A 12,056-nucleotide genomic window follows, 5' to 3' on the forward strand; every position below is an offset into this window, starting at 1 on the left:
GGCTGACCAGGAGTATCTCCAGTTTCTACCACCTGCCACTGGCACCTTGGAAGGATTTGGCAGGTTGACATTCAACCTGCTTTATCTGCATTATGAATGCTCCCTCCTTGGTCATCATGGAAGTAGGACTGGAAGCCAGAGCTTCTGGCTCAGAGGTAGGGACACTACCCACTGCACCACAAGACCTTAGGAGAACCTCCAGAGGACATGCTAACCAGATACTCAGAAAATAACAATAAGATTGGGCAGAGTCAACACAGATTTGTGAAAGTCAAATCATGCTTGGCAAACTTTGGAGTTTCTTGAGGATGTTATGAGGAGAAGGAAATTAGAGGGTGTGATATATTTGGATTTTCAGGAGGATTTTGATATGGTTCCACACAGGAAATTAGTATAAAAAATTATAGCACATGGGATAGGAGGAAGTGTTCAGGAACGGATTGAAGATTCGTTAATGGAAAGAAAACATAGAGTAGGAATAAACGGGTCATTCTTAGGTTGGAAGGCTGTTACTGGTGGGGTATCACAAAGATCATCAGTGCTTTGGAGATTCACTAGATTGATTCCAGAGATGAGGGTTTTGTCTTATGAAGAGAGATTGAACAGTTTAGGCATATACGCTCTGGAATTTAGAAGAATGAGGGGAGATCAAATTGAGTATTCAAGATGATAAAAGGTATGGATAAAGCAGACGTGAAGCGGATGCTTCTGCTGCTGGGGCATTCTAGGATAAGGGGTAGCAAATTTTAAACAGAGTTGAAGAGAAACTATTTCTACCCAAGGGTTGTGAATCTGTGGAATTTGCTACCCCAAAGTGCGGTGGATGCTGGGGCAGTGAGTCAATTTAAGGAGGAGTCAGACAGAATTTTAATTGGTAATGGGTTGAAGGGTTATGGGGAGAAGGCAGGAAAATGGAGATGAGGCGCATATCAGCCATGATTAAATGGAGGAGTGGACTCGATGGGCCGAATGACCTGATTCTGCTCCTGTATCTTATGAACTTAGGCCCCCGTTGTTCACAATCCATATCAATGGTTTTGGACGTAAGGATCAAATGTAAATAATGTGGATAACACAAAACAAGATGGGAATGTGAGTTGTGAGGAGGATGCAAAGGGGCTTCGGGGGATTTGGACAGGCTTTGTGAATGGGCGAGAACTGGCAGATGGAATATAATGTGGATAAGTGGAGATTATCCACTTTGGTATTTCTTAAATGGTAAGAGATTGGGAAGTGTTAATATCCGAAGGGACCTGGGTATTCTTAGTCAAAAGTCACTGTAAGCTAACGTGCAGATGTAGCAAGTAATTAGGAAGGCAAGTAGTGTGCTGGCCTTTGCTGCAAGAGGATTTGAGTGAAGGAGTAAAGATGTTTTTCTTCAGTTGTATAGAGCCTTTGTTAGAGCAAGCCTGGAACAGTGTGTACAGTTTTGGCCCCCTTACCTAAGGAAGGATGTTCTTGCCATAGAGGAAGTGCAGTAGAGTTCACCAAATTAATTCCTGGGATAGCAAGACTGTGCTCTGAGGAGATGGGGCCGCTAGTCTCTAGCATTTAGAAGAATAAGAAGTGATCTCATTGAAACAACAATTCTTATGAGGCTTGACAGGATAAATATGCCCACGAGTTGGGAGCTTCAAGAACCAGGGGACACATTCTCAAAATAAGTGACAAGCTTTTTAGGACTGAGATGAGGAGGAATTTCTTCACTCAGAGTGACAAATCTTTAGAATTCTCAACCCAAGAGAGCTGTGGAAACTCAGTCATCAAGTATATTAAAGACAGAGCTCAATAGATTTCTAGATATTGATGACATCAAGGAATATAGGGATAGTAAGGGGAAAATGGCATCAACTGAACATGGTTCAGTTAATTGGTTGAGTAGGTTCAAGGGGTGAATGACTAACTCCTGCTCCAATGTTCCTATAAAGAGATATTAGGTAAAGTGACCTAAAGCTTGGTCAAAGAAGTAGCTTTTAAGGGGTGTCTTCAAGGAAGACAGATGTGGAGCAGTTTAGGGAGAGAATTCCAGAGATCAGCACCTCACAGTCGAAGGCAAGACTGCCCAACAGTGGATTAATATCAGGGATGCTTGGAATTGAAGGAATGCAGAGACCGCAGGAGTTTACAGAAATGGGGAGGGGAAAGGGCTGGGAAGGATTTGGAAACAAGAATGAGGATTTGAGGATTGAGGCACTGAAAGATTTGAGCCAGAGTAGGTCAGTGAGCACACAGGATCAATGGGCAAACAGGACTTTGTGGAATTTGGGATTAAGGCAGTAGAACTGCAATTTATGGAAGGTGAAAGAATATTCTATTAAAGGATGAGGGAGTTAGACAAGTTATGAATCATTCTAGTTTGTGCTGAAGATACAAGGATAAAAGTTTCAGAAATTATACGTACTGCAAACTTTCGGCTACCATATCTTCTTTCAAATATTCTAAAATTGTAAATAAGAAGGCAACTGCAGAATACGTCTTTCAAGTCGAGACAAATAATCCGAGCAGAGATAATTCTCCATATCTGAAAGAGATCAAAAATCAAAATTCAAAACCATAAATCTGTCTACGGGCAGAAACATAGACAGTCGGAGTTTTATAGAGAGCACTTACTCTATGTGGTCTCCTGGATCACCTGAGAAGATTTTTACAAAGTATTTATTTCCATTATTCTGAACTCTTGTACATCCCCAATTTTAACACTCTACCATTGGTGGCCATTTCTTCAGTTACCTAGGTCCCAACTCTGGAACTCCCTCCCTAAACTCTCCGTCTCTTTACTTCATTTGTTTTCCTTTAAGATATGTCTTAGAACCTCCCTCTTTGACCAAGCTTTTGGGTCAGCTGATCTAATATCTCTTTACGAGACTCAATGTGATATTCACTTTGTAATGCTCCTATGTGTGTAAAGCACCCTGGGACATTTCATCACATCAAAGGGTCTATATAAATAGAAGTTGTTGCTGTTATAAGCTTTACTATTTTCTCTTTTACGTTCCTTTCCCAGGTGATTACACAGCTAAAGGTGGGGGGTGATTACACAGCTAATGGCGGGGGGGGGGGCGGGGAGAGAAGCAGAGAAGGGAGAGAAGACGGAGGGAGGGAGAAGGGAAGGAAGAATATGGAAGTGAGAGAAGGAAAGGCAGCAGAGGGAAGAAAGCAGAGGGAGGGAGATGAAAAAAAGGAGGAGGAAGAGGAGAAGACAAGAGGAATAGATGGGGAAAGAAGACAGAGGGAGGGCAGGAGGGAGGGGGAGAAGATGGGGAGGTCAGGCATGGACAGGAAGAGGGGAAAAAAAAGGATGGAGATGCTGAGATAGAGACAAAGGAAGGGAAGGGAAGCAAGGGAAGAAAAAGAAAGGCGGATAAAGTGTGTACTCATAATCCTTGCGTCCATATGAGCTATGAGGCAGGCAATTCTCTTCCAGTCTGTGAATCTTTATATTTTCAACTGTTTTGCCAATTTTCCAGGTAAGGCAGATTCAGTTTCCCAGGCAATCATTTTTGGATATTTCAGTAAATCAATTTATTTAGTAATTTGGATATCAGGTAATAAATACACAAAATCGAGTTACAGCCTATTCCACTTTTAGGATTAGGACAACCAAAAATATTCAGGAATCTCATGATGCAAGTTAAGTTCCTCAACTGGGATGTAGCCTTTCTCACACTTACACATGGAGCGCGTGTTATGAAGTGTAAAGTTAAAGTGATATGCATGCATTACTCATTGGTAGACCATCACAGCTTTGAAGTGGGCTGTTAGTCCAGCATAGACCAAGGGCCGAATTTTACGGTTGTTCAGGCCAGCAGGATTGTCTGGTCCCGCTGCGGTGAATGGAGATTTGGATGGTTGCCAAATTCTCCATCCTTGCTGCAGCAGCTGCGGGATGTGAACAGTCGGTAAGATTGCATCCTGAGTGTGTAAAGAGTATAAATACTCGTTGACATATCTTCTCAGTCAAATGTTTATTTCAACATCAATTGTAAGGTTTCACATTCAGGTTCAGTCATCATACCACAGGGAGTTTTTGGCAAATGGTTATTTAGAATTATTCATCAAATGATTTTTAATATTTTCAATTTAGAATGTACTGAACATCAGAGAATCAAGAGACTCTTCGGTCCATCCTGCCAATGCTGGCTTTTTGAAAGGGCTATCAACTGAGTCCCATTCCTCTACTCTTTCCCCTATATCTTTTCCTTTGCAAGTTTATTCCAATTCCCTTTTGAAAGTTATGATTGAATCTGCTTCCACCATCTCACAGAAAGGGCATTCCAAATCACAACCACTCACTGAACTTTTTTCTCCTTCACACAGCTTCCAGTTTTTTTTTGCCAATTGCCTTATATCTGTGTCCCTCTGATTACTGACCATCCTGCCAGTGGAAACACTTTCTCCTCATCTACTCTGTCAAAGCCCTCCATGAATTTTCAATACCTCTATCAGAACTTCCCTTAAGCTTAGCATAGAATCCCTACAGTACAGAAGGAGGCCATTCGGCCCATTAGGTCTGCGCCAACCACAATCCCACTCCTGCCCAATTCCCGTAACCTCATACATTTACCCTGCTAATCCTCCGACACTCAGGTCAATTTAGCATGGTCAACCTAATATGCACATCTTTGGACTGTAGGAAGAAACCAGAGCAATCGGAGGAAACCCACGCAGACACAAGGAAAACATGTAGACTCCACACAGACAGTGATCCAAGCAGAGAATCGAACCCGGGTCCCTGGCGCTGTGAGGCAGCAGTGCAAAGCACCATGCCACCTTAGCAACTCAGTAAAGCAGTGGTTTTCAAACGTTTTCAGTTTGAAGGGCCCCTTATGGCAATGGATTATTAATCATAGACCCATCCATCTAATTTATAATGTTATAGAGTTAGGAGTTATGGAAGTGCAGCATATAAAGGGTGTTTTAACATTGCTTTTGAGAAACTTCTGCATGTTGCACCTCCAGTCCTGCTCCAAGCCTAGGTGAGACAGTCAATCCATTCTGTGCTGGCCAGGCTTTGCACTCTCTTCCAGACCCTCAGAGATTCTCCACAGACCCCAGTTTCAAAACCACTGCGGTAGAGATGCTATTCAGGTAATACACCACTGAACTTACCTCCTGATCTTGTTTTATTGCACGCAGGTTATAGATGAAGTACTTCTGGTATTGCTGAAGAGGTACAGTTAAAATAAAGGCCAAAGTGCTTAAGACCACCATAAGACTCTTGGACAGAGGGGCTTTATCTTTAATATAAAAAAGAAAAAAAATGAATAGCACAAACAGTGAACAAAATTTAAAACAGAATTCATTTCTTCCTTAACCTCATTTCTCTAATTTACAGAATTATCCATGAAAATTCAATAACCAAGTAAACTGCGACTCATTGTACTTGCTTGTATGGTAAGAAGTCTCACAACACCAGTTAAAAGTCCAACAGGTTTATTTGGAATCACAAGCTTTGGGAGAGCTGCTTCTTCATCAGGTGAGTGCTTTAACCTGGTGATGTGAGACTTCTTACTGTGCTCAGCCCAGTCCAACAGCAGCATCTCCACATCGTTGCTTGTATGAGCACTTATACACCACACATCCCAAGACAGAGCACTCATTAAAGCAATGGACATTAATTCACAGCAAAGAAATAGGCCATTCGGCCCAGTTAGTCTGTGCTGGCATTTATGCTTCTCATGAGCCTCCTCCCTCCCCTACTTCATCTCACCCTGTCAGCCTACGAACATTGTAGGTAGGATTTTACGGCCTCGCTTGCCCTGAAACTGTAAAATCCCACCCAAGGTCAATGGTCCATCCCCTTATCACTCCGATTCCCGTAGTGGGCGGGACAGTAAAATCCCGGTCAAAGTGCCTGTTTGGTCTGAGTGTACTGGATTTTCTAAAGAGCAATCTAATTAGTCCCAATCTCCCACATTCCTGCGAGTTTTTCTGTTGTCCATCTGGTCTCCGTCTTCCACATCTACTTACTTAATTTCCCCTTAAATGTGCTTAAGCTACACGTCTTACCCTATGCCATGTGGTAGTGAGTTGCACATTCTCACCACTCCTGAATGACCTCTTGGAATTATTGATGACTTTCTTATACTTAAGACCTCTGGTATTGGTCTCACTCACAAGCACAACTGTTTTTATCCACATCTTTCTTATGCTAAAACATCATAATTTTAAGCACTTCTATCATGTCACCCTCTCTGCCTTCTCTTTATTGAAGTAAAGGATCTCAGTCTGTTTAACTGTTCTTACCTGACAGACTGAAATCAGCAAAATACATTACTCTATCTTATTGATCCATACAGAAGCAAATGTGGGCATATTCAGGTCACAGTGTCACACACTCCCTCTGAAGGTTGGGGATTCAAGTTCCACTTCCAGAATTCCAATGTAAAGATCTAGGTGGGCACTCTAGGGTCAGTACTGAGGGAGCGCTGCACTCTCAGTGGGTCAGTACTGAGGGAGTGTTGCACTGCCAGAGGGTCAGTACTGAGGGAGTGCCACACTGTCAGGGGGTCGGTACTGAGGGAGTGCGCACTGTCAGAGGGTCAGTATTGAGGGAGCGCTGCACTGTCAGAAGGTCAGTATTGAGGGAGTGCCGCACTGTTAGAGGGTCAGTACTGAGGGAGAACCACATTTTCAGAGGATCAGCATTGAGGGAGTGCTGCACAGTTGGTGGTTCAATACTGAGGGAGTGCACATTGTCAGAAGGTCAGTACTGAGGGAACGCCGCACTGTCAGAGGGTTAGTACTGAGGGAGTGCTGGACTGACAGAGAGCCAGTACTGAGGGAGTGCTGCACTGTCAGAGGGTCAGTACTGAGGGAGTGCTGCACTGTCAGAGGGAGTACTGCTCTATAGAATATTTGTATTTCCAATCACTATTCCTCACTGTTAGCTAAAGAATATAATTCATTTGTTCAGAAGTAAAATGATCTTCGAAAAGGGGAAGTGTAGTCTGATTTATACAACATGATCTTTATAAGGATACTGCTTGCTTTGCAGGACTTCTCTGGATTACAGTCATACAGTATACGTACCAAAGGATATGCGTGTGAAATGTAATTCTGCAAATTTAAGGGAATTAAGGAAGCTCTAGCTTTCAGTAATTACTATTAATTTTAACCAGTGGACCAGCTGAAAAATGTATTTATATTAGCAGAAAACCTATTACCAGCTGTGATATACACTCATACCTAAAAATAATACTGTTATTTTATTTAAATAATGCAAAAGTATAATCTATACTTTCTGTAGAGTCATTGTCATTTTATTTTCTTAACTAGTCTGGTGATCTAACTGAGACATTTTAAAGTGATTTAAAGCTTTGGTGATTTCTTTACGTCAATCCTATAGTATATGCTTGCACTAAAGATTCTCAGATTAAATCTTTAGCCAAAAATTAGGCGTGAATTAGACACAAGTAATATTTTCGAGGGGCTGTCCCATCATTCCATGACTGAACTGTTTCTAGAATTACATCAGTTGATCACAGCATTGATAAGTTGCAGACTATTCCAGCCAATTCTGCTTCCAAAACTAGCACAAAAGGAACCAGAAAGCATTTTTGTTATTCAGTGCAGACACGACACACAGGGGGAGACGATAGCCTAGTGGTCTTCTCATAGACTATGAATCGGGAAACTCAGCCAACGTTCTGGGGACCCGGGTTCAAATCCCGCCTCGGCAGATGGCGGAATTTGAGCTCAATAAAAAATATCCGGAATTAAGAATCTACCGATAACCATGAAACCAGTGTCGATTGTCCTTTAGCAAAATAAATCTGCCATCCTTAACTGGTGTTGACCTACATGTGACTTCAGAGCCAGGGCAATTTGATTGACTCTCCACTGCCCTCCAAGGGCAAATAGGGATGGGCAATAAATGCTGACCAGCCAGCGATGCCCATGTCCCACGAATGAACAAAAAAAAACTAAAAGCCACCTTCAAATGATTAGGTTTGCAGGGAGGCAAGTTTGACTTCAGTGGCGAGCAAGTGGTAGGAGTTTGGAGTTTTTTGGCCAAAAGACCTTTACATCAGAACTCAAGTTTAAAGAATATTTCCTTTGGTTGTTGAGAAGGACAGTGTAGGGCAGGGGTGGAACCCAAAACTAGGAGGCATAACTTTGACATTTAGAGAGTCAGGGAGTTTGGGGCGGCAGGGGGGTGGTAATGTCAGAAAGCACTTCTCCACATAAGGGGTCTTGCAAAACTGGACCTCTTCCCCCACAAAAGCTGTTGGCTGGGAAACAATTGACAATTTCAGAACTGAGGTTAATAGATTGCTGTTAGCTAAGGGTATTAAGAGGTGCAAAGTCAAAATAGGAAAATAGAACTATGGAGAACAGTGGAACAGTGGTTAGCGCCAGGGACCTGAGTTCAATTCCCGGCTTGGGTCACTGTGTGGAGTCTGCACATTCTCCCCGTGTCTCTGTGGGTTTCCTCCAGGTGCTTCGGTTTCCTCCCACTGTCCAAAGATGTGCAGGTTAGGTGCGTTGGCCATGCTAAATTGTTCCTTGGTGTCGGGGGATTAGGAGATTAAATACATGGATAGGGCCTGGGTGGGACTGTTGTTGGTGCAGACTCAAAGGGCCAATCCTTCTGCACTGTAGGAACTCTATGAGAACGTACAATGCAGAAATCGGCAATTTAGCCCAACTATTGTGTGTTGGTGTCTCTGTTCCACATGAGCCTCCAGCTACCCTTCTCCATCTCAGCCTCTCAATGCATACATTGAATCCTTTCCCTCAAGTGTTTATCTAGCTTCCCCTTGAGGGTACCCAGATGTAGATCAGCAATGATCCCCTATCACAATTTAGAAAAGGGTCCTCAATTTTCCTGCCTTATCACCGTAATGAAGGAGTTACATCTCAGCTGATTGGGAAGAGTTCCACAATTTAATCTCTTATGTCAGATGGTTGTTCAACATAGAAACACATTGATAATAGCAACCAGCAGCATCACTACCTACCTGGGCACCGCAACAGAGCCCAATTCTATCCTCATCCAAATTCCACAATACACACTGTCCACTCCACGTTAGTACATCTTAATCGAGGGAAAAACTGCCCCTCAAACATGACCAATAATTGTACTGTAAGGACCTTCCTGTTGATGTGTCAGCTGTGACTCAGTGGTTAGCACTCTCTCCCCTGTCAGAAAGTTGTGGGTTCTAGTCTCAGCCTCGAGAATGGAGGAAATCATCTAACCCCGGAAACTCAGAAGTGCCAACATTGGGATGAACTTTAAACTCTGACCCCCTTGTGCTTTCTCAGCTGTTCATAACAGATCCCATGGGCATGATTATGAATAACAGGATCATTCCCCTCTGTGTCCTGATCAATATTTATTTGTCAATCAACATCACTGTAAGAGCAGGTTATCTGATCATTATCACATTACTGTTTGTGGGAGCTTTCTTTGTGCAGGGAAGCCGCCAAGTTACCCATATTAAAATGGGTTAGGTGGATTGGCCATGCTAAACTTGCCCCTTAGTGTCAGGGAAACTAGTTAGAGTAAACACATGGGGTTATGGGGATAGGGCCTGGGTGGGATTGTGGTCCAGGCAAACTCAATGGGCTGAATGGCCTCCTTCTGCACCGTAGGATTCTATGATTTTGCAGCGTTGGAGGAAACCCACGCAGACAAGAGGAGAACGGACAAATTCCACAGTCACCCAAGGCCAGAATTGAACCTGGGTTCCTGACACTGTGAGGCAGCAGTCCTAACCTTTGTGCCACCGTGCTGCCCTTTCTCCGACGTAATTGTTTTATTGGCATCTGTTGAGGGTTCTGAACATGTGCGTGCTTTGGCAGGCTTTTCAGTCTGCAAGCGGGTGGTCAGTAAGCAAGACTCCTGATTTCCTGTTCATAGTTTCCTGTTTTCATAGTTATTACTGTTATTACCCTTCTGTTGAATTACTGTTACTGCTAAACTTTGTTGTTTATTTATATAAAGAACTTCCTTCTTTTAAACAATGCATTCGACTACCTTAGTTGTAGTCTCCAGTCACCACAGCAATGAAAACAGATTCAGTCATTGTTTTGAATTGGGAATTGGATAATGTTTGAAAACAAAACATTGCAGGAGTTTGGGGCAATGGATAAGGGACAGAGACTAATGAGATAACCCTTTCAAAGAGCTGATACTTTGGATCGAATGAATTCCTACTGCATTGTACCATTCTGCAATACCTAAAATGATGATAGTGAAAGTTTTCGTTTTCCCCAGTAGGTGCACTCTTTGTTTACTTTCATAGCACAAGGTCTGGCACGCTGGTTAGCACTGCTGCCTCACAGTGCCAGGGACCCGGGTTCGATTCCCGGAGGAGTTTGCACTCTCTCCCTGTGTCTGAGTGGGTTTCCTTGGGGCGCTCCTGTTTCCTCCCATACTCCAAAGAGGTGCTTGCATTACAGTGTTAATATAAGCCTACTTGTGACTAATAAATAAACTTTAATTCTCCAAACGTCTGCCGGAGAACGCCACACACAGATGCTGGCATTGGGAGGATGCATCCCCTTCCTGCACTGTGCACCAAGCCTCACACACCCAATCGCATGGCTGAAACATTAATGCAACAAGTACAAGTCAGAGTGATACTTGGTCTCCATTTCAGAATAGAAAATTATGAAGCGGTGTGGAGGCCGACTTAACAACACCTAGAGAAGATGGTGTGGACAGATATAAGAGGGAAGGTGTAAGTACACCCCATCATCTGTAAGCATCCTGGCAGACAACCAATTAACCCGGCTGCAAGTTTAAATAAATGACAGTGCTAGCAAAATGCCTGATCTGGTGGTGGGCTGCATATGGCCACTCTGGGCTCTTAGTGGAACCCACGAGACATTTTGCTGACTGTTGTTTATGAACAGGGTTTCCAGGTTGGTAAAAAAAAAAATTGCAGCATGCTGCTGTGCAGAGGGACCTGGGTGTCCTTGTGCATGAATTGCAAAAAGTTGGTTTGTAGGTGCAGCAGGTAATTAAGGAGGCAAATGGAATTTTGTCCTTCATTGCGAGGGGAATGGAGATTATAAACAGGGATGTTATGTTGCAACTGTATAAGAAGCTGGTGAGGCCACACCCGGAGAGCAGTTTTGGTCTCCTAACTTGAGAAAGGACATACTGGAACTGGAGGGGGTGCAGAGGAGATTCACTTGATTGATTCCAGAGTTGAGAGAGTTGGCTTATGAGGAGAGACTGAGTAGACTGGGGCTATACTCATTGGAATTCAGAAGAATGAGGGGAGATCTTATAGAAACATATACGATTATGAAGGGAATAAATAAGATAGAAACAGGGAAGTTGTTTCCACTAGCAGATGAAACTAGAACTGGGGGCTTGGCATCAAAATAAGGGGAAGCAGATTTAGGACTGAGTTGAGGAGAAACTTCTTCACCCAAAGGGTTGTGAATCTGTGGAATTCCCTGCCCAGTGAAGCAATTGAGGCTACCTCATTGAATGTTTTCAAGGTAAGGATAGATAAATTTTTGAACAATAGAGGAACGAAATGTTATGGTGAGCAGGCGAGTAAGTGGAGCTGAGTCCACATAAAGATCAGCCATGATCTTATTGAATGGTGGAGCAGACTCGAGGAGCCAGATGGCCTACACCTGCTCCTAGTTCTTATGTTTCTTATGTTCTTATTCCGTTGGTTTCCATCCACATTTTTTTTTCCCTACCACATAACCAAAGTGATACACAAATAAAGAAAGGACACATGAATTGAGGTGTGTGTTGATTGTGGACACTCGTGGCTGTGAGAGCTGTGTTGTCATATAGAGTATAAGAGCAAGGAGATAATGTTGGAGTTGGTTAGCCCACAGCTGGAGTGCTGTGTGCAGTTCTGGACTGAAGGATATGACTGCACTGGAGGGGGTGCAGAAGAGATTCACCAGGATGCTGCCTGGGATGGAACACTGGAGCTATAAGGAGAGATGAGATAGGCTTGGATTGTTTTCTTTAGAGCAGAGAAGGCTGAGGGGGGGACATGATGGAGGTGTTTAAGATCATGAGGTCTGAATAGGAAGCAACTGTTCCCCTTAGTTGAGGGGTCAGTCACAAGGGG

The 12,056-nt window shown here is 43.3% G+C and overlaps 1 protein-coding gene across 1 annotated transcript in view; it reads right to left on the bottom strand.

Moving 5' to 3' along the window:
- ubac2 (UBA domain containing 2) overlaps window positions 1-12,056 on the bottom strand; it is a 225,216-nt gene that overhangs the window by 202,497 nt on the left and 10,663 nt on the right. Inside the window, exons 2-3 of the mRNA XM_080198062.1 lie at window positions 5,110-5,237; window positions 2,402-2,521 (exon numbers count right to left, since the gene is read on the bottom strand). Of these exons, the coding sequence (XP_080054188.1) occupies window positions 2,402-2,521; window positions 5,110-5,237 (248 nt within the window). The remainder of the gene's footprint in view (window positions 1-2,401; window positions 2,522-5,109; window positions 5,238-12,056) is intronic.

This window comes from Carcharhinus amblyrhynchos, chromosome 10, assembly GCF_965287045.1.
Source record: "Carcharhinus amblyrhynchos chromosome 10, sCarAmb.v2.hapA, whole genome shotgun sequence".
In the NCBI taxonomy this organism is placed as follows: Eukaryota; Metazoa; Chordata; class Chondrichthyes; order Carcharhiniformes; family Carcharhinidae; genus Carcharhinus; species Carcharhinus amblyrhynchos.